The sequence below is a fragment of the Rana temporaria genome, chromosome 2 (assembly GCF_905171775.1).
Source record: "Rana temporaria chromosome 2, aRanTem1.1, whole genome shotgun sequence".
Taxonomy (NCBI): Eukaryota; Metazoa; Chordata; class Amphibia; order Anura; family Ranidae; genus Rana; species Rana temporaria.
The window spans coordinates 538,257,320-538,277,225 of record NC_053490.1 but is presented as its reverse complement, the minus strand read 5'-3'; the positions used below and the strand labels follow the sequence as shown (position 1 = coordinate 538,277,225).

At 47.3% G+C, this 19,906-nt stretch overlaps 1 protein-coding gene across 1 annotated transcript in view; it reads right to left on the bottom strand.

The window, feature by feature from the left end:
- SPAG17 (sperm associated antigen 17) overlaps positions 1 to 19,906 on the bottom strand; it is a 229,726-nt gene continuing 209,820 nt past the window's right edge. The window contains exons 43-47 of the mRNA XM_040339490.1: positions 16,950 to 17,140; positions 9,431 to 9,491; positions 2,748 to 2,892; positions 1,138 to 1,275; positions 1 to 98 (exon numbers count right to left, since the gene is read on the bottom strand). Of these exons, the coding sequence (XP_040195424.1) occupies positions 79 to 98; positions 1,138 to 1,275; positions 2,748 to 2,892; positions 9,431 to 9,491; positions 16,950 to 17,140 (555 nt within the window). The 3' untranslated portion in view covers positions 1 to 78. The remainder of the gene's footprint in view (positions 99 to 1,137; positions 1,276 to 2,747; positions 2,893 to 9,430; positions 9,492 to 16,949; positions 17,141 to 19,906) is intronic.

Below are 19,906 nucleotides of genomic sequence, written 5' to 3'. Positions count from 1 at the left end.
TAATTCTTAAACTTTATTTAAATATTACAAGGTAGCAAAATAGATTTTAGAAATTTCTATGGTGGTAATAAATGTGAATCAGAGTCCTGAAGATCGACCTGGAAGAGAACAAAATGACAAGTTTAGAATCGACATCTCCCTTCCTCGCTTCTAAATCCAAAATGTGTTTTTCCTGAATCATCTCCCAGGACAGCACGTGACCGAGGGGTAGGCATCTCCTCCAGCAGGAAACACTTCACCAAAAACCCTCTGAAAGCAAGGAAGTCTCTCTGCCAATCGTTTCCTCCATTCAGAGGAGATGTAGTCCCTACTTGCTGTACTGAAATCCTGATTTGTCATAACAATGACCAGGCTGCTTAAAGGGATTAGTTAATTAGCTCATGTTAGTTAGGTTTATGGTCAGAGGTGTATTTTCAGAGTAATATGAGCAAGCCTGGCCCGTTTGAGGGCAATCATAATGCTAATGTGGCCCACAATGAAATTCAGTTTGACAACCCTGGCTTAGATGGTTACTGTGTTGCAGTTCTGACCTGTGAAGCAGATCTCCTCCGCACACACTGTAGCTGAAATCTGATTCCTTTACACACCGATATGATCTGCGCAATGTGTAGCTGGTTAATGTGTTGCAGTTCCAACCAGGGAGCTTCACAGATAAGAATGGCAACTCAGCTGCACAGATCAGGCTGCTTAAAGGGATTAGTTAATTAGCTCATGTTAATTAGGTTTCTGGTCACAGATGTATTTTCAGAGTAATATGAGCAGGAGGTATACACCTCCTCTGCTACTGTATTTAAGACTTGTAGTCTGGTGGTGCTAATAAATCTGATTCCTGCTTGGCCCTCAACACAGAGCCTCGTCTCGTATTAGGAGGAGAATTATTCGTATGGGTTTCTTGTTCGGCTGATTGGAGTGTCGGTAGCTGTCTTTGTGTTCAGGAATGGAATGTCCTAAACGACTTTAACCCCTTACATACTCAGAGTGTCGTTACAAATGGTATCTATAATAAATGAATATATAATTTTACAGTAGAGCTGGTTATTCTCTTATCCATCCTGTGCCACCCATTCTCTGCCTGGTACCTCAGCGACACCCAGATTTAACGCCCCCCATTAGTTGCTCCTTCTGGAGGGTACATACCTGTTTCTGTCATTTTCCTTGGTCTGAGAAGTTCCAGTCTGGACTGGAGGCTGCTACTGATCAGCTTCACTCCCGACCCCAAATCTCTGTTTTCTGCACCCTCCATGCGGCTCTCGTACACGCCCTCTGTGAGGACTGGTGGGGTGGGGTTAAGGATACAACAATCGTAATACAACACTGTGTATACACTGTGATGGTGATATCAGTGTGGCCGCTGTGCTTGGCTCCAGCTCCTAAACTAGATGTACAGAACGAAACATTCAGGGCCGTCTTAATAGCATCATGGGCCCCTGGGCAAAGTAATGCTCTGGGGCCCCTACAATGATGACAATGCAAGTAAACAGACATCAAGTAGGTATCAGGCAGACTGCCTCCCCTGTGTATCTATCACTATCAGTGTCATCATGGGGGCCCCCAATTTCAGGGCAGTGTCGGCACAAGGACCAGCTGCTTCGGGGAAAGTGTAGGGCCCTCCATGCAGCTGGGGCCCCTGGGCAGTGCCCTCTCATTAAGACAGCCCTGGAAACATTTGTTTAGCTTCAGATTCATAAGGTTACAAATTTGTTTAGCTTTAAATTTGTTGAATTTTATTTAGTGAATTTTCTAACGAATTCCAAATTTTTGGGGTGGGGACACCGCGGGGTTGTATGACGGGTGGGGACACCGCGGGGTTGTGTGACGGGTGGGGACACCGCGGGGTTGTGTGACGGGTGGGGACACCGCGGGGTTGTGTGACGGGTGGGGACACCGCGGGGTTGTGTGACGGGTGGGGACACCGCGGGGTTGTGTGACGGGTGGGGACACCGCGGGGTTGTGTGACGGGTGGGGACACCGCGGGGTTGTGTGACGGGTGGGGACACCGCGGGGTTGTGTGACGGGTGGGGACACCGTGGGGATGTATGGCAGGTGGGGACACTGTGGGGTTGTATGGCAGGTGGGGACACTGTGGGGTTGTATGGCAGGTGGGGACACTGTGGGGTTTATGACGGGTGGGGACACCGCGGGGTTTATGACGGGTGGGGACACCGCGGGGTTTATGACGGGTGGGGACACCGCGGGGTTTATGACGGGTGGGGACACCGTGGGGTTGTATGGCGGGTGGGGACACCGTGGGGTTGTATGACGGGTGGGGACACCGCGGGGTTTATGACGGGTGGGGACACTGTGGGGTTGTATGGCAGGTGGGGACACCGTGGGGTTGTATGACGGGTGGGGACACCGCGGGGTTTATGACGGGTGGGGACACTGTGGGGTTGTATGGCAGGTGGGGACATTGGGTGGGGACACTGTGGGGTTGTATGGCAGGTGGGGACATTGGGTGGGGACACCGCGGGGTTGTACGACGGGTGGGGACACCGCGGGGTTGTACGACGGGTGGGGACACCGCGGGGTTGTACGACGGGTGGGGACACCGCGGGGTTGTACGACGGGTGGGGACACCGCGGGGTCGTACGACGGGTGGGGACACCGCGGGGTCGTACGACGGGTGGGGACACCGCGGGGTCGTACGACGGGTGGGGACACCGCGGGGTCGTGTGACGGGTGGGGACACCGGGTCATGTGACAACAGATGATGCTTGGAGGTAACTCTGCTCTCCAGTAAAGGATATTTGCAGTGACCGGTAGGAAGAGGGTCTCCACCTCACTCTGGATCTCGATACAATGTGAACATTCAGCGGCCCCCTCCGGACCTTCCAATCCGATGGCCATAGCAAACAATTCTACTTCCAGCCTGGTCTGCATTCCCGCCGCCACCTGCACATGTGACATGAGATGGAGAAATCTGTGTGAAGATTTAGTGACCAGAAAAATGGAAGTCAAATCTTACCGAGGATGTAAGAGATCCGTCCTTCGAGCTTCAACAACGTAGGAGGACACATGGCTTCCATCCATCACGTCTGGAAGTGTCATAAATACAATGTAGCAATGTGTCATTTTATTGTAGTTCTAATTTTATTCATCTATAGAGCAAAGGTGTGATCCCGGAAGACTAGCCAGGGTGGGGATACGTCTCTGGTTGCTAGGAAGCCGACGGTCATAAGCTCCCTAGCAACCAGTCTGAGTGGGAAGCTGTCACATATAGAGTTGGCGGGTGGGAAAACACCCCATTTAGGTCTGAAAATGAAGCTCATCCCTAGTGGAAGCACCTTATAACAGGCACAACAAGTGTACAGACCTGGGAACTCAGCACAGGGATGGTGGGAACCCCTTATAACAGGCACAACAAGTGTACAGACCCGGGAACTCAGCATAGGGATGGTGGGAACCCCTCATAATGGGCACAGTGGGTGTACAGACCCGGGAACTCAGCACAGGGATGGTGGGAACCTCTCATAATGGGCACAGCGGGTGTACAGACCCGGGAACTCAGCACAGGGATGGTGGGAACTCCTCATAATGGGCACAGTGGGTGTACAGACCCGGGAACTCAGCACAGGGATGGTGGGAACCCCCTCATAATGGGCACAGCGGGTGTACAGACCTGGGAACTCAGCACAGGGATGGTGGGAACCCCTCATAATGGGCACAGCGGGTGTACAGACCCGGGAACTCAGCACAGGGATGATGGGAACCTCTCATAATGGGCACAGCGGGTGTACAGACCCGGGAACTCAGCACAGGGATGGTGGGAACTCCTCATAATGGATACAGCGGGTGTACAGACCCGGGAACTCAGCACAGGGATGGTGGGAACCCCTCATAATGGGCACAGCGGGTGTACAGACCCGGGAACTCAGCACAGGGATGGTGGGAACCCCTCATAATGGGCACAGTGGGTGGACAGACCCGGGAACTCAGCACAGGGATGGTGGGAACTCCTCATAATGGGCACAGCGGGTGTACAGACCCAGGAACTCAGCACAGGGATGGTGGGAACCCCTCATAATGGGCACAGCGGGTGTACAGACCCGGGAACTCAGCACAAGGATGGTGGGAACTCCTCATAATGGACACAGCGGGTGGACAGACCCGGGAACTCAGCACAGGGATGGTGGGAACTCCTCATAATGGGCACAGCGGGTGTACAGAACCGGGAACTCAGCACAGGGATGGTGGAAACCCCTCATAATGGGCACAGCGGGTGTACAGACCCAGGAACTCAGCACAGGGATGGTGGGAACTCCTCATAATGGGCACAGCAAGTGTACAGACCCGGGAACTCAGCACAGGGATGGTGGGAAACTGCCATTCCACTCCTTGTCAGTGAAGGGTGTGGTTGCTGGTTCCTTTGCTCCTGTGCTCCAGAGACCAGGGGCTAGAGTGGCTTCTCTGCCCCAGGAGGGATGCTGGATCCTGGGGAAGAGCCGGGCGGGGCCCCCCTGGATAGGCCTGTGGAAGATTCTGGGCCTACCCAAAGGAAAGATGAGTCCCTGTCAGCCTCCAGACAGAGGACTGTCAGTAAGTTGAAGCGGATTGAGAAGGAGGAGGAGAAATTGATGGTTTTGATGGCCGAGTTCAGAAAGAAAAAACAGATCTGTGCTAAAGTATACAGTAAGAAAAGACCGGCTCTGAGGCCTGAGCTGAAGGACCTGGAACAAGCTGTGAGGAAACAGAAGGATTTGCTGTATTCTCTGAAGGAGAAGAGCGGAATATTTAAAAAAATATATAAGAATGAGGAGCGATTTAATCGCATGAGAAGAGGAGCCGCTTCATGCATGGAGGATGGGGAAGCCAGCGAGGAGATGCAGGTGCAGGCACCTCAGACATCCGCTGAGCCCTCTGCCCCCTTCACACCCCAGCAATGTGGAATGTCTCAGGAGGGTGAAGGTCCTGCCATGCTGGATTTCATAACCAAGTTGGAATCCCCTCCAGATGCGGTTTCCCCGGATGGTGATGTCAAGATGGATGCAGTTTCCAATCCTGTGGAGAGAGCAAGATCCACCATGGAGTCTGCAGCAGCTGAGGGAAGCTCTGATCCCAGCCATAAAATCGCACAGGTGACAACCCAGCAAGCAGGTACAGTGTGTGTGCAAGATGGTGGTGGGAACTTTATTATTGACAATAAGCTTGCTGAGGGTTGTAGTGCTGCAGGCAGTCAGCCCATGGACAATGTACAGCATACACCTGATAACTGCCAGTCTGCGGAGAGGTCCATGGACAATACAGTGACTTTGCCTGGACCAGGCACAGCGGCTGTACCTGCGAATGATGGAGGAGATGCTGGGTGCAGTGGTGCCACAACTCAGCAGAAGTCTGCATTGGACGGGACTGGAGCTGTGTGTACAGAGCGGGGGGAGGGGGTGGGTCCTGCCTCTGCTATCCCAGCTAAATCAGACGCTTTGCCGGCAGGTGTGACTGTGTCTAAGGACAGGACTGCAAATGCTGGGGGTGGAAGGAAATCCTATGCTGGTGTTGCTGCTGCAGGATCTGGGAAGGGGGAACAAGCAGGGAAGGAGCATGGGAATGGGTTGTCTTCCTCCCTGTTTAAAAGGAGGAATGTTGTGCAGCTGAGGTGGGAAGGCGGTGGAATCCCCCCACATAGGAGGGCGGTGGTGGATAAGATTCTACAGATGGGGTTCACGCCCGCAGATATCTTCGCCCTGATCAGTCCGGCAGGTTCCTATGAGTATGATTTGTCCTTTCTCCGCCCGGAGTCTTTGGACATTTTTTGGGAGAAATATGAACACGTGTGTAGGGGCCTGCCGGACTGGAAGGGGCTCATGCCCAAACTTGTCTCCCGCCAGCCACTCATTAAAGTGGTCACGATTCTGGTCCGTAATGAGTCCATACCACCGGGGGATCTATGTATATGGCTGAGGAGGTATGGAGACGTCCTGGGCCCCCTAAAGAAGATTCTGGATGATCGGGGAATATGGACGGGGGGATGGTCTGCTCAGTTGAAACTAAAAGTCATTGATAATGTCGTCCAGCATCTGCCATCCTCAGCTTTCCTGGGGAGGGACAGGCTGACCATCTTCTATCCAGGCCAGCCAAAGCTCTGCAATAAATGTGGAGACAAGAGTCACCTTGCGTCCTCCTGTCCAGTGATGAAGTGCTCTCTGTGCCAGGGTATAGGACATCTGGCTAAGGATTGTAACATCATAAGGTGCAATCTGTGCAATGCGGTGGGACATCCTTATAGTCAGTGTCCTGAGGCAATGCACAATAAGCCTGAGCTCATGAGGGAGTTCTTCCGCCTGGACATGGAGGATGCTCGGAGCTCAACAGCTGGAGGGCCTGTGAGTCCATCTGAGTCTGTGCCAATTCCCAATGTGTCCGTGGTGCCCCAGACTGTGCCAATTCCCAATGTGTCCGTGGTGCCCCAGACTGTGCCAATTCCCAATGTGTCAGTGTCTTCCCAGTCTGTAAGTAAGGTGTCAGTTGCAGAGAATGTGTCCAATCCTTCTGTGTCTTCTAAAATTGCAGAGGCAGCAAGAGGTGCTGAGGCTGGTGCATCAGGTGCGGTGCCAGTCCCCCTCCCTCGATGCTGCAGGGTTCCTGTTAAGGATCGTGGGGTGCAGAGGAGTGGGGAGGATGGTGAAGAGGCTGGCCTGGGGGTAGATAAGGGATGGGAGTATGGGGGGGAGGGGGGTGAAGGGTGTGGGGAGGCTGCTGACTCCGGGTTGTCCAAGGATGATATGGAGTGGTTGGAGGATAAAAGGAGGAGAGGCAAAAAGAAGGGGAAAAAAGGAGGTACAGTTACCTTAAGTCCTGAGGTTTTGCCTTTGGCGAATAAATTTACGGTACTGTCTGAGGATGACTATGAATGGGACTCGTTCAGTTCTGCATCCTCTATGGATGAAGAGTGCCAGGGTGCAACGAAGCGCGCTGGTTCTCCAGGGAGAGGGAGGAGCCAGGCTGGGAAACAGCCTCAGCCACCTTAATGGCAGTTCCCACTCACTTTATATAAAAGGTGACATGCATGGTGATGCTCTTTAGTCTGGCTCTCCCGTAGGGATTATGTTGTGCGCAATTTGGTTTGCACCGTTTATTATGTTCTTGTGTTTGTTTCTGTTTTGTATATTCATATTCAATTATTTTGTTTTATTGTATATACAGTGAGGAAAATAAGTATTTGAACACCCTGCTATTTTGCAAGTTCTCCCACTTGGAAATCATGGAGGGGTCTGAAATTGTCATCGTAGGTGCATGTCCACTGTGAGAGACATAATCAAAAAAAAATATTCCAGAAATCACAATTTATGATTTTTTAACTATTTATTTGTATGATACAGCTGCAAATAAGTATTTGAACACCTGTCTATCAGCTAGAATTCTGACCCTCAAAGACCTGTTAGTCTGCCTTTAAAATGTCCACCTCCACTCCATTTATTATCCTAAATTAGATGCACCTGTTTGAGGTCATTAGCTGCATAAAGACACCTGTCCACCCCATACAATCAGTAAGAATCCAACTACTAACATGGCCAAGACCAAAGAGCTGTCCAAAGACACTAGAGACAAAATTGTACACCTCCACAAGGCTGGAAAGGGCTACGGGGAAATTGCCAAGCAGCTTGGTGAAAAAAGGTCCACTGTTGGAGCAATCATTAGAAAATGGAAGAAGCTAAACATGACTGTCAATCTCCCTCGGACTGGGGCTCCATGCAAAATCTCACCTCGTGGGGTCTCAATGATCCTAAGAAAGGTGAGAAATCAGCCCAGGACTACACGGGAGGAGCTGGTCAATGACCTGAAAAGAGCTGGGACCACCGTTTCCAAGGTTACTGTTGGTAATACATTAAGACGTCATTGTTTGAAATCATGCATGGCACGGAAGATTCCGCTGCTTAAACCAGCACATGTCAAGGCCCGTCTTAAGTTTGCCAATGACCATTTGGATGATTCAGAGGAGTCATGGGAGAAAGTCATGTGGTCAGATGAGACCAAAATATAACTTTTTGGTCATAATTCCACTAACCGTGTTTGGAGGAAGAAGAATGATGAGTACCATCCCAAGAACACCATCCCTACTGTGAAGCATGGGGGTGGTAGCATCATGCTTTGGGGGTGTTTTTCTGCACATGGGACAGGGCGACTGCACTGTAGGAGAGGATGACCGGGGCCATGTATTGCGAGATTTTGGGCAACAACCTCCTTCCCTCAGTTAGAGCTTTGAAGATGGGTCGAGGCTGGGTCTTCCAACATGACAATGACCCGAAGCACACAGCCAGGATAACCAAGGAGTGGCTCTGTAAGAAGCATATCAAGGTTCTGGCGTGGCCTAGCCAGTCTCCAGACCTAAACCCAATAGAGAATCTTTGGAGGGAGCTCAAACTCTGTGTTTCTCAGCGACAGCCCAGAAACCTGACTGATGTAGAGAAGATCTGTGTGGAGGAGTGGGCCAAAATCCCTCCTCCAGTGTGTGCAAAGCTGGTGAAAAACTACAAGAAAAGTTTGACCTCTGTAATTGCAAACAAAGGCTACTGTACCAAATATTAACATTGATTTTCTCAGGTGTTCAAATACTTATTTGCAGCTGTATCATACAAATAAATAGTTAAAAAAATCATACATTGTGATTTCTGGATTTTTTTTTTTTTTGATTATGTCTCTCACAGTGGACATGCACCTACGATGACAATTTCAGACCCCTCCATGATTTCCAAGTGGGAGAACTTGCAAAATAGCAGGGTGTTCAAATACTTATTTTCCTCACTGTACGTTGTTGTTTGTAAGATTTTTTCAATAAACAAAATTAACCCCTCATAATGGGCACAGCGGGTGTACAGACCCGGGAACTCAGCACAGGGATGGTGTGAACCCTTCATAATGGGCACAGCGGGTGTACAGACTCAGGAGCTCAGCACAGGGATGGTGGGAACCCCTCATAATGGGCACAGCGGGTGTACAGACCCGGGAACTCAGCACAGGGATGGTGGGAACCCCTCATAATGGGCACAGCGGGTGTACAGACCCGGGAACTCAGCACAGGGATGGTGGGAACCCCTCATAATGGGCACAGCGGGTGTACAGACCCGGGAACTCAGCACAGGGATGGTGGGAACTCCTCATAATGGGCACAGCGGGTGTACAGACTCAGGAGCTCAGCACAGGGATGGTGGGAACCCCTCATAATGGGCACAGCGGGTGTACAGACCCGGGAACTCAGCACAGGGATGGTGGGAACTCCTCATAATGGGCACAGCCTTTAAGTCGTTTTCAGAAGCTCCTTTATATTGTAGGAGAATAGCGAATAAACACACAAATTAAATTAGAAAGTTGGAGAAAGAAAATGAATATCTGTATGTATCGGATCTGTACCATGGGGGGGGGGGGGGGGGGGGGGCGCAGTATCAGATGAACGCTCATACCAGTCTTAGCCCTACAGAAGGACATCTGGGACACTTACCGGCCCGGGGGTGTAGGTGACTCTCAGGCCACTGCTGGGGGGTGGAGACTTCACCCGGAACCTGCCGGAAGAAACACAAGTTCTCTGTGATGTCATATTAAGTATACATTTGTTTTGTCCAATGAAGAAATGTCATGTGAAACAAAACAATTAACGTAATCTTTAAATAAATCACGGCTTCTTCTTGTCTGTATGGGGCCCCCGAGTCATTTTGTCTGAGCGAGTGAGCGGGGCCCCATGGTTTCTAACAGCAGCCCTGGATCTGATACCAAGCAATGCAATCCCCAGCCCATGGGGGGATGTGTAGCGCGCATGAGCAGCGCGATGTACGGGTATATCACGGTGCCATTGGGGATCAGCCCACCAGCAGTAATGTACTCTTAAAGGGGTTGTAAAAGGTTCATGTTTTTTCACCTTAATGCATCCTATGTATTAAGGTGAAAAAACATCCGACTATTAGTGCCCCCCCCCGCGGACCCGATCGCCGCTGGAGTCCCGCGATCGGTCCCCAGAGCTGAAGAACGGGGAGAGCTGTGTGTAAACACACCTTCCCCGTTCTTCACTGTGGCGCTGTAATTGATCGTGTGTTCCCTGTTATAGGGAAAGACGATCAATGACGTCACATGTCCAGCCCCACCCCCCTACAGTTAGAAACACATATGAGGTCACACTTAACCCCTTCAGCGCCCCCTAGTGGTTAACTCCCAAACTGCAATTGTCATTTTCACAATAAACAATGTATTTTTAATGCATTTTTTGCTGTGAAAATGACAATGGTCCCAAAAATGTGTCAAAATTGTCCGAAGTGTCCGCCATAATGTCGCAGTCACGAAAAAAATCGCTGATCGCCGCCATTAGTAGTAAAAAATAAATTATTAATAAAAATGCCATAAATCTATCCCCTATTTTGTAAACACTATAAATTTTGCGCAAACCAATCAATAAACGCTTATTGCAATTGTTTTTTACCAAAAATAGGTAGAAGAATGCGTATCGGCCTAAACTGAGGAAAAAAAACGTTTTTTTTTATATGTTTTTGGGGGATATTTATTATAGCATAAAGTAAAAAATATTGTTTTTTTTTTCAAAATTGTCGCTCTATTTTTGTTTATATCGCAAAAAAAAACGCAGAGGTGATCAAATACCACCAAAAGAAAGCTCTATTTGTGGGGAAAAAAGGGTGCCAATTTTATTTGGGAGCCACGTCGCACGACCGCGCAATTGTCAGTTAAATCGGCGCATTGCCGAATAACAAAAACTGGCCGGGTCCTTTACCTGCCTAAAGGTCCGGATCTTAAGTGGTTAAACTTAAACTTTAAATCAGACACATTGAACGGAAATATAAGCTATTTTAGGACTTTTCTTATGCACAGCACCAACTGGGTGGCAGTGCTGAGGTTCGGCCACCAGGGGGAGCTCCTGTACTGCGCTCTTCCCATAGAGCTCTGGCTGAGATGCATGGGAAGCGCATTAATGATTTCCAGTCGGCGGGTCACAAGAGGGCGGCGAGGTTGCTGCGATGGAAGGGAGGTTGCCGCCATCACTGACACATGGATATGGATGAGTTTTTTTGGGGGGGGGGGGGGGGGAATGTCTCCCAATTCTTTCGGCTTACATTAGAGATCAGAAATGTCAGAATTCTCTTCATCTGGAAGCTGCAGGAGAGGGAACGCCGCGTTTCGTAACGCAGCACTGACGCGAATGCGAATTCAGCCATACAGATTTGCATCGCCTTCAGACCAAAACTCCTTCACACACCCATGCAATGCGATTCTGGAAATCGCGCTGCAACTTGCAAACTGATTGTTGAGTGTCGTTAAGTTAACCACTTAAGACCCGGACCTTTAGGCAGGTAAAGGACCTGGCCAGTTTTTGCGATTCGGCACTGCGTCGCTTTGACTGACAATTGCGCGGTCGTGCGACGTGGCTCCCAAACAAAATTGGCGTCCTTTTTTCCCCACAAATAGAGCTTTCTTTTGCTGGTATTTGATCACCTCTGCTGTTTTTATTTTTTGCGCTATAAACAAAAATAGAGCGACAATTTTGAAAAAAAATAATTTTTTTTTACTTTTTGCGATAATAAATATCCCCCCAAAAAATATATATATATATATATATATATAAAAAAAAAAATTTCCTCAGTTTAGGCCGATACGTATTATTCTACATATTTTTGGTAAAAAAAATCGTAATAAGCGTTTATCGATTGGTTTGCGCAAAATTTATAGCGTTAACAAAATAGGGGATAGTTTTATTGCATTTTTATAAAAAAAAATTTTTGTTTACTACTATTGGCGGCGATCAGCAATTTTTTTCGTGACTGCGACATTATGGCGGACACTTCGGACAATTTTGACACATTTTTGGGACCATTGTCATTTTCACAGCAAAAAATGCATTAAAAATGCGCTGATTACTGTGAAAATGACAATTGCAGTTTGGGAGTTAACCACAGGGGGCGCTGAAGGGGTTATGTGTGACCTCATCTGTGTTTCTAACTGTAGGGGGGCGGGGCTGAACGTGTGACATCATTGATCGTGTTTCCCTATATCAGGAAACACACGATCAGTGACAGCGCCACAGTGAAGAACGGGGAAGCCGTGTTTACACTCACCTCTCCCCGTTCTTCAGCTCCGGGGACCGATCGCGGGACTCCAGCGGCGATCGGGTCCCGCTGTCACGGAGCTTAGGACCGGGTCGCGGTCACGCGCGACCCACGGCTGGGCACTTAAAGAGGACGTACATGTACGTGCTTGTGCCCAGCTGTGCCATTCTGCCGACGTATATGTGCAGGAGGCGGTCCTTAAGTGGTTAACATACATTCCGCAATCGGTTTGCATGAATAGGATGCGATTTTGATTTGCAGCAAATTAATGTGAACCGGCCCATAAATTAGAGAATAAAATGCACTCGTATGTTCAGTAACACTATTTATTTTTAATACTGGACAACATTTTTGTTCCGTTTTGTTGCATTTTATTGTCGAATTGTTTATTTTATTGCGAAAAGAAATAAATCATTGTTGCAAGAAAATATCAGGAAAAGAACGTTTTTTCTCGGTAAAAAATCAAATTTTTGAAAGATAATGTTACGCCGAGTAAATTGATACCCCAACATGTCACGCTTCAAATTTGCGCCCGCTCGTGGAATGGCGACAAACTTTTGTCCTTAACCACTTAAGAACCGAGACTCTTTTTCAAACTTGTTGTTTACAGTTTAAAAACTGTTTTTTTTTTGCTAGAAAATTACTTAGAACCCCCAAACATTATATATATATTTTTTTCTAACACCCTAGAGAATATCATGGGGGTCGTTGCAAATACTTTTTGTCACACCGTATTTGCGCAGCGGTCTTACAAGCGCACTTTAAAAAAAAAAAACACATTTTGAATTAAAAAATAAGACAACAGTAAAGTTAGCCCAATTTTTTTTTTATATATTGTGAAAGATAATGTTACGCCGAGTAAATTGATACCCAACATGTCACGCTTCAAAGTTGCACTCCGCTCGTGGAATAGCGACAAACTTTTACCCTTAAAAATATCCATAGGCGACGTTTAAAAAAAAAATTCTACAGGTTGCATCTTTTGAGTTACAGAGGAGGTCTAGGGCTAGAATTATTGCTCTCACTCTAACGATCGCGGCGATACCTCACTTGTGTGGTTTGGGTTTACAAGTTAAAAACATTTATTTTTTTTGCTAGAAAATTACTTAGAAGCCCCAAACATTATATATATTTTTTTCTAACACCCTAGAGAATAAAATGGCGGTCATTGCAATACTTTTTCTCACATCGTATTTGCGCAGCGGTCTAACAAACGCACTTTTTTTGAAAAAAATCCCACTTTTTTTATATTGTGAAAGATAATGTTACGCCGAGTAAATTGATACCCAACATGTCACGCTTCAAAATTGCGCCCGCTCGTGGAATGGCGACAAACTTTTACACCTTAAAAATCTCCATAGGCGACGTTTAAAAAAATGTCTACAGGTTGCATGTTTTGAGATACAGAGGAGGACTAGGGCTAGAATTATTGCTCTCGCTTTAACGATTGCGGCGACACCTCACATGTGTGGTTTGAACACATATGCGGGCGTTTGCTTCTACGCACAAGTTCGTCGAGACAGGGCACTTGACATTTTTTTTTTTCTAATTTATTTGACTCTATTTTTTTATTTTAACACGGTTTTAAAAAAAAAATTGGGTCACTTTTATTCCTATTACAAGGACTGTAGACATCCCTTGTAATAGAAAAAAGCATGACAGGTCCTCTTATATATGAGATCTGGGGGTAAAAAGACGTCACATCTCATATTTACACTAAAATGCAATAAAAAATATATATATTTTTTATGTCATTCTAAAAAAAAAAGGCGGAAGTGACATTTTGGCGTTGCTTCTGCCCTGCAGTGATATGGAGACGGGTGGGGGCCACATCTTCCCCCTCACTCGTCTCCATACCCAGGCAGGGACTGCATCTGATCACCTCCGCCGCTCCGATAAGCGGCTGTGGGCACCAGGGCCGATCCGCCCTATAGATGCTCACTATGCAAGCCGCTTAGGGCCCCGCAAAGTTGCGGAGGGCCCCCCAAATTACTAGAGGCCCGCCTGGTGAGAAGTCATTTTCAGCCCCTCACCCGTGTCTCAACTCGCTGGCTGCATGGGAGAAGAGGTAAGAAGCCAGCTTCTCACTTTAACCACTTAAAGACCGCCCACTGTATATATACGTCCACAGAATGGCACGGCTGGGCAGATGGACGTACCAGCACGTCCTGTACATCTACCCAGCCGTGGGTCGCGGGCGCGCGCCTGCGACCCAGTCCGAAGCTTCGGGACCGGTACTGTGGGACCCGCGGACCCGATCGCCGTTGGGGTCCCGCGATCGGTCCCCGGAACTGAAGAACGGGCAGAGCCGTATGTAAACACAGCTTCCCCGTGCTTCACTGGGGCGGCTGCATCGATCGTGTGATCCCTTTTATAGGGAGACTCGATCGATGACGTCAGTCCTACAGCCACACCCCCCTACAGTTGTAAACACACATTAGGTGAAACATAACCCCATTCAGCGCCCCCTGTGGTTAACTCCCAAACTGCAACTGTCATTTTCACAATAAACAATGCAATTTAAATGCATTTTTTGCTGTGAAAATGACAATGGTCCCAAAAATGTGTCAAAATTGTCCGATGTGTCCGCCATAATGTCGCAGTCATGAAAAAAATCGCGGATCGCCGCCATTAGTAGTAAAAAAAAAAATAATTAATAAAAATGCAATAAAACTATCCCCTATTTTGTAAACGCTATAAATTTTGCGCAAACCAACCGATAAACGCTTATTGCGATTTTTTTTACCAAAAATATGTAGAAGAATACGTATCGGCCTAAACTGAGGAAAAAAAATACTTTTTTATATCTTTTTGGGGGGATATTTGTTATAGGAAAAAATAAAAAATATTGTTTTTTTTTCAAAATTGTCGCTCTATTTTTGTTTATAGCGCAAAAAATAAAAACCGCAGAGGTGATCAAATACCACCAAAAGAAAGCTCTACTTGTGGGGAAAAAAGGACGCCAATTTTGTTTGGGAGCCACGTCGCACGACCGCGCAATTGTCAGTTAAAGCGACGCCCCAGGGAGGTCAGGATCGGCACTGGTGGGCACTGAAGAGTGGGGGGGGGTCCTCTCCCGCGGCCAATAAACGTTATTTGTCGCAGAGACCACTTTTATCTGAAAGCGGACCGCCTGCTCTTGAAGAGCATACCGGGGTTATGATAGATAGCTGCCACCATAACAACGGTATTCCTCTTCAAATTAGCGACGTACAACGACGGTGGGCAGTCCGGAAGTGTCCCCCTATCCTCGTCTTCTGGGGTCCCTCGGTGGCGCTGGTGGCTCCTCCCCGCATCCATAAACCCCATTAGGAGAATCGCACTCCAGGGGGGATACCATGCAGGCGCGCTCCCGAGTCCGGCATTTGCGTCCATAGACATAGAATGCCGGCCCCCCGGCGTCCGCGTCATTGGATTTGATTGACATCAGCGGGAGCCAATGGCTATCAATCTATCCAATCAAGAGCCGAGAACCCCGGGTAGAGAGGAAGAGCGCATCTCCGGCGAGGGAACGAACATATTCAGGTGAGGTGGGGAGGGGGGGTTGGCTGGGGGGCCGGTCACTGCCAGAAGTTTTTTCACCTTAATGCAAGACTGACAATTTAAAAAATATATTTATATATTTAATATAAAAAATATATATATTTTTAATATATAATTTAAAAGACTGACAATTAATTTTTTTTTATAAAATATATATTTTTTAATATAGAATTTAAAAGACTGACAATTTAAAAAAAATATAGATATATATATTTTTTTTATATATAATTTCAAAGACTGACAATTAAAAAAAATATATATATATATATATATATATATTTTTAATATAGAATTTAAAAGATTGAAAATGTAAAAAAAATATATATTTAATATAAAAATATATATATATATTTAATGTATCCTTTAAAAGACTGACAATTAATATATATATATATATATATATATATATATATATATATATATATATATATATATATATATATATATAATTAATATTTATATATATATATATTTTTAATATATAATTTAAAAGACTGGCAATTTAAAAAAAAATAGATATATACATATATATCTATATTTTTTAATATATAATCAAAAAGACAGACAACTAAAAAATATATATACACATTATATATATATATATATATATATATATATATATAATTTAAAAGATTGACAAATATTAAATATATATATATATTTAATATAAAAAATATATATAATATATTATATATAATTTAAAAGATTGACTATTAAAAAAATATATATATAAATATATATATCTATATATATAGATATCTATATATATATATATATATATATATATATATATATATATATATATATATATATATATATACATATATCCACACACATATCAAAAATGTCTTCATCAATTTAGGCCAATATGTATTCTGCTATATATTTTTGTTAAAAAAATAAAATAAATCCCAATAAGCGTATATTGATTGGTTTGTGCAAAAGTTATCGCCTCTACAAACTATGGGATATTTTAATGCGACATTGCGGTGGACAAATTGAACACCTGACAGTTTTGTTGGGGACCAGTGACACCAATACAGTGATTAGTGCTGTAACTATGCACTGTCACTGTACTAATGACACTGGTAGGGAAGGGGTTAACATCAGGGGAGATCAAAGGGTTAAACGCACAAAAAACGTGCCGCATTGCTCAGCTGTGAAGGGGGACTAACAGGGAAGGCTAAACAAATATCGAAAATTGACTGGCACTGCTGAACCCCCCAAAATGTTGATCATCTGTACTCAGCTTAACACATAACACTATTATACACAATTGTTATTGCTCCTCCCCCCCCCCAGGCTGTGAAGGGTTTATAAACCCCGTACTCCATTCTTGTCAGTAATATTCATCTATTATTGAGGGGTTACCTGCAGAAGTCTACTCCGACATTCTTCATTATCACTGTCAGGGCGTACGTGTGCCCCTCTCTGAGCACCCCGAAAAGCGCCACCGCCGGGGTGAGGTGGAATCCTCGCGGGACGCGTTTCGCAGCGCTGTTTGAAGGCGAGGTGGAGGAAGTGCGCACTGCGCGTCTCACTGGATCTTCCACCACTGCAAACTGGAGGAGACAAAATGATTCAACATATGTGTATGGGGACCACAAACACCTCCAGCAAGAGGAGCTTACACTCTAATGTCCCCCCCATAGTCACACACTATTATTATTATACATTTATATACACTCACCGGACACTTTATTAGGTCCCCTTGCTAGTCCCGGTTTGGACCCCTTTTATTAGGTCCCCCTTGCTAGTAGCGGGTTGGACCCCCTTTATTAGGTCCCTCTTGCTAGTCCCGGGTTGGACCCCCTTTATTAGGTCCTTCTTGCTAGTAGCGGATTGGACCCCCTTTATTAGGGCCCCCTTGCTAGTAGCGGGTTGGACCCCCTTCATTAGGGCCCCCTTGCTAGTAGCGGATTGGACCCCCTTTATTAGGGCCCCCTTGCTAGTAGTGGGTTGGACCCCCTTTATTAGGGCCCCCTTGCTAGTAGCGGGTTGGACCCCCTTTATTAGGTCCCCCTTGCTAGTAGCGGGTTGGACCCCCTTCATTAGGGCCCCCTTGCTAGTAGCAGGTTGGATCCCCTTTATTAGGGCCCCCTTGCTAGTAGCGGATTGGACCCCCTTTATTAGGGCCCCCTTGCTAGTAGCGGATTGGACCCCCTTTATTAGGGCCCCCTTGCTAGAGATGGTATTCTGCATACCTTGGGTGTGACAAGTGGTTATTTGAGTTACTGTTGCCTTTCTATCATCTGGAAACAGTCTGCCCACTCTCCTCTGACCTCAACAAGACATTTTCCTCCACACAACTCACTGGATATTTTCTCTTTCCCCCTCCATTCTCTGTAATCCCGAGAGATGGTTTTGTGTGAAAATCCCAGAAATACTCAGACCGGCCCGCCTGCCACCAACAACCATGCCACGTTCAAAGTCACTGAGATCCCCTTTCTTCGCCATTCCGATGCTCAGTCTGAACTTCAGCAAGTCGTCTTCACCACGTCTAGATGCCTAAATGCATTGAGTTGCTGCCATGGGATTGGCTGATTAGCAATTTGTGTTACCGAGCAACTGAACAGGTGTACCTAATAAAGTGGCCGGTGAGTGCTGTACAGAGATCACTGAGCCAGTCATACCAGCAGGGCAGGACTTAGGGTGGTGGTGGCCCCTAGACTTTGAGTGTTGCTTGAAGGGGCCCCTGGAGCCGAGAAAAGGGGGGGATCGTAGTTGTTCAGCAGGGGACGATCAAAGTTGTTGACCGGGGGGCGAGACCGACCGTAATCTAAGTTGTTGGGGGGGGGCGGGCCTGACCATAATCTAAGTTTTGGGGGGGGGGAGACTGATCGTAATCTAAGTTGTTGGGGGCGGGGCGAGACTGACCGTAATCTAAATTGTTGGGGGGGGGGGGGCAGACCGACCGTAATCTAAATTGTAGGGGGGGTGGGCGAGACCGACCGTAATCTAAGTTGTTGGGGGGGGGGGGCGAGACCCACCGTAATATAAGTTGTTGGGGGGGGGGACGAGACTGACCGTAATCTAAGTTGTTGGGGGGGGGGCGAGACCGACCGTAATCTAAATTGTTATTGGGGGGGCGAGACTGACCGTAATCTAAGTTGTTGGGGGGGGGCGAGACTGACCGTAATCTAAATTGTTGGGGGGGCGAGACCCACCGTAATCTAAGTTGTTGGGGGGGGGCGAGACCGACCGTAATCTAAGTTGTTGGGGGGGGGCGAGACCGACCGTAATCTAAATTGTTATTGGGGGGGGCGAGACTGACCGTAATCTAAGTTGTTGGGGGGGGGGGGGCGAGACCCACCGTAATATAAGTTGTTGGGGGGGGGGACGAGACTGACCGTAATCTAAGTTGTTGGGGGCGGGGCGAGACCGACCGTAATCTAAGTTGTTGGGGGGGGGGCGAGACCGACCGTAATCTAAATTGTTATTGGGGGGGCGAGACTGACCGTAATCTAAGTTGTTGGGGGGCGGCGAGACTGACCGTAATCTAAATTGTTGGGGGGGCGAGACCCACCGTAATCTAAGTTGTTGGGGGGGGGCGAGACCGACCGTAATCTAAGTTGTTGGGGGGGGGGCGAGACCGACCGTAATCTAAATTGTTATTGGGGGGGGCGAGACTGACCGTAATCTAAATTGTTATTGGGGGGGCGAGACCCACCGTAATATAAGTTGTTGGGGGGCGGCGAGACTGACAGTAATCTAAGTTGTTGGGGGGGGGCGAGACCGACAGTAATCTAAGTTGTTGGGGGGGGCGGGTGGGGTTGTGCCGCTGACCGACCATAGTTGTTGAGCAGTGGGGAGGCTGCGGCACGTTCACAGTAGCTGGGCGGGGCCCATGGGTTTGAGCCCAGTCCAGGCCAATGGTAAGTCCGGCCCTGCATACCAGTCTCTGTACCAGAAGAGCTCACACTCTAATGTCCCTCCAAAGTCACACATTACAGTAATATCTTGGATTACGAGGACAATTCGTTCCAGAAGAATGCTTGTAATCCAAAGCGCTCTTATATCAAAGCGAGTTTCCCCATAGGAAATAATGGAAACTCAGATAATCCGTTCCACAGCCACTGCTTGTCTATGCAGTACCGCATTTGGCCAGAGGTGCGGGGGGCGCTGGTGACGCTCTGAGACACTCCAAGTGCGCCCCCGCACCTCTGGCCAAATGCGGTACTGCACACCCCAGTGGCTTGAATCCTACTCATCTTACGAGACAAACCTCGCAAAGCGAATCAGGATTAAAAAAAATTAAAAATGTCTCGTATTGCGAAACGCTCAGTAAACGCGTTACTCGCCAATCCGAGGTTCCACTGTACATAGCT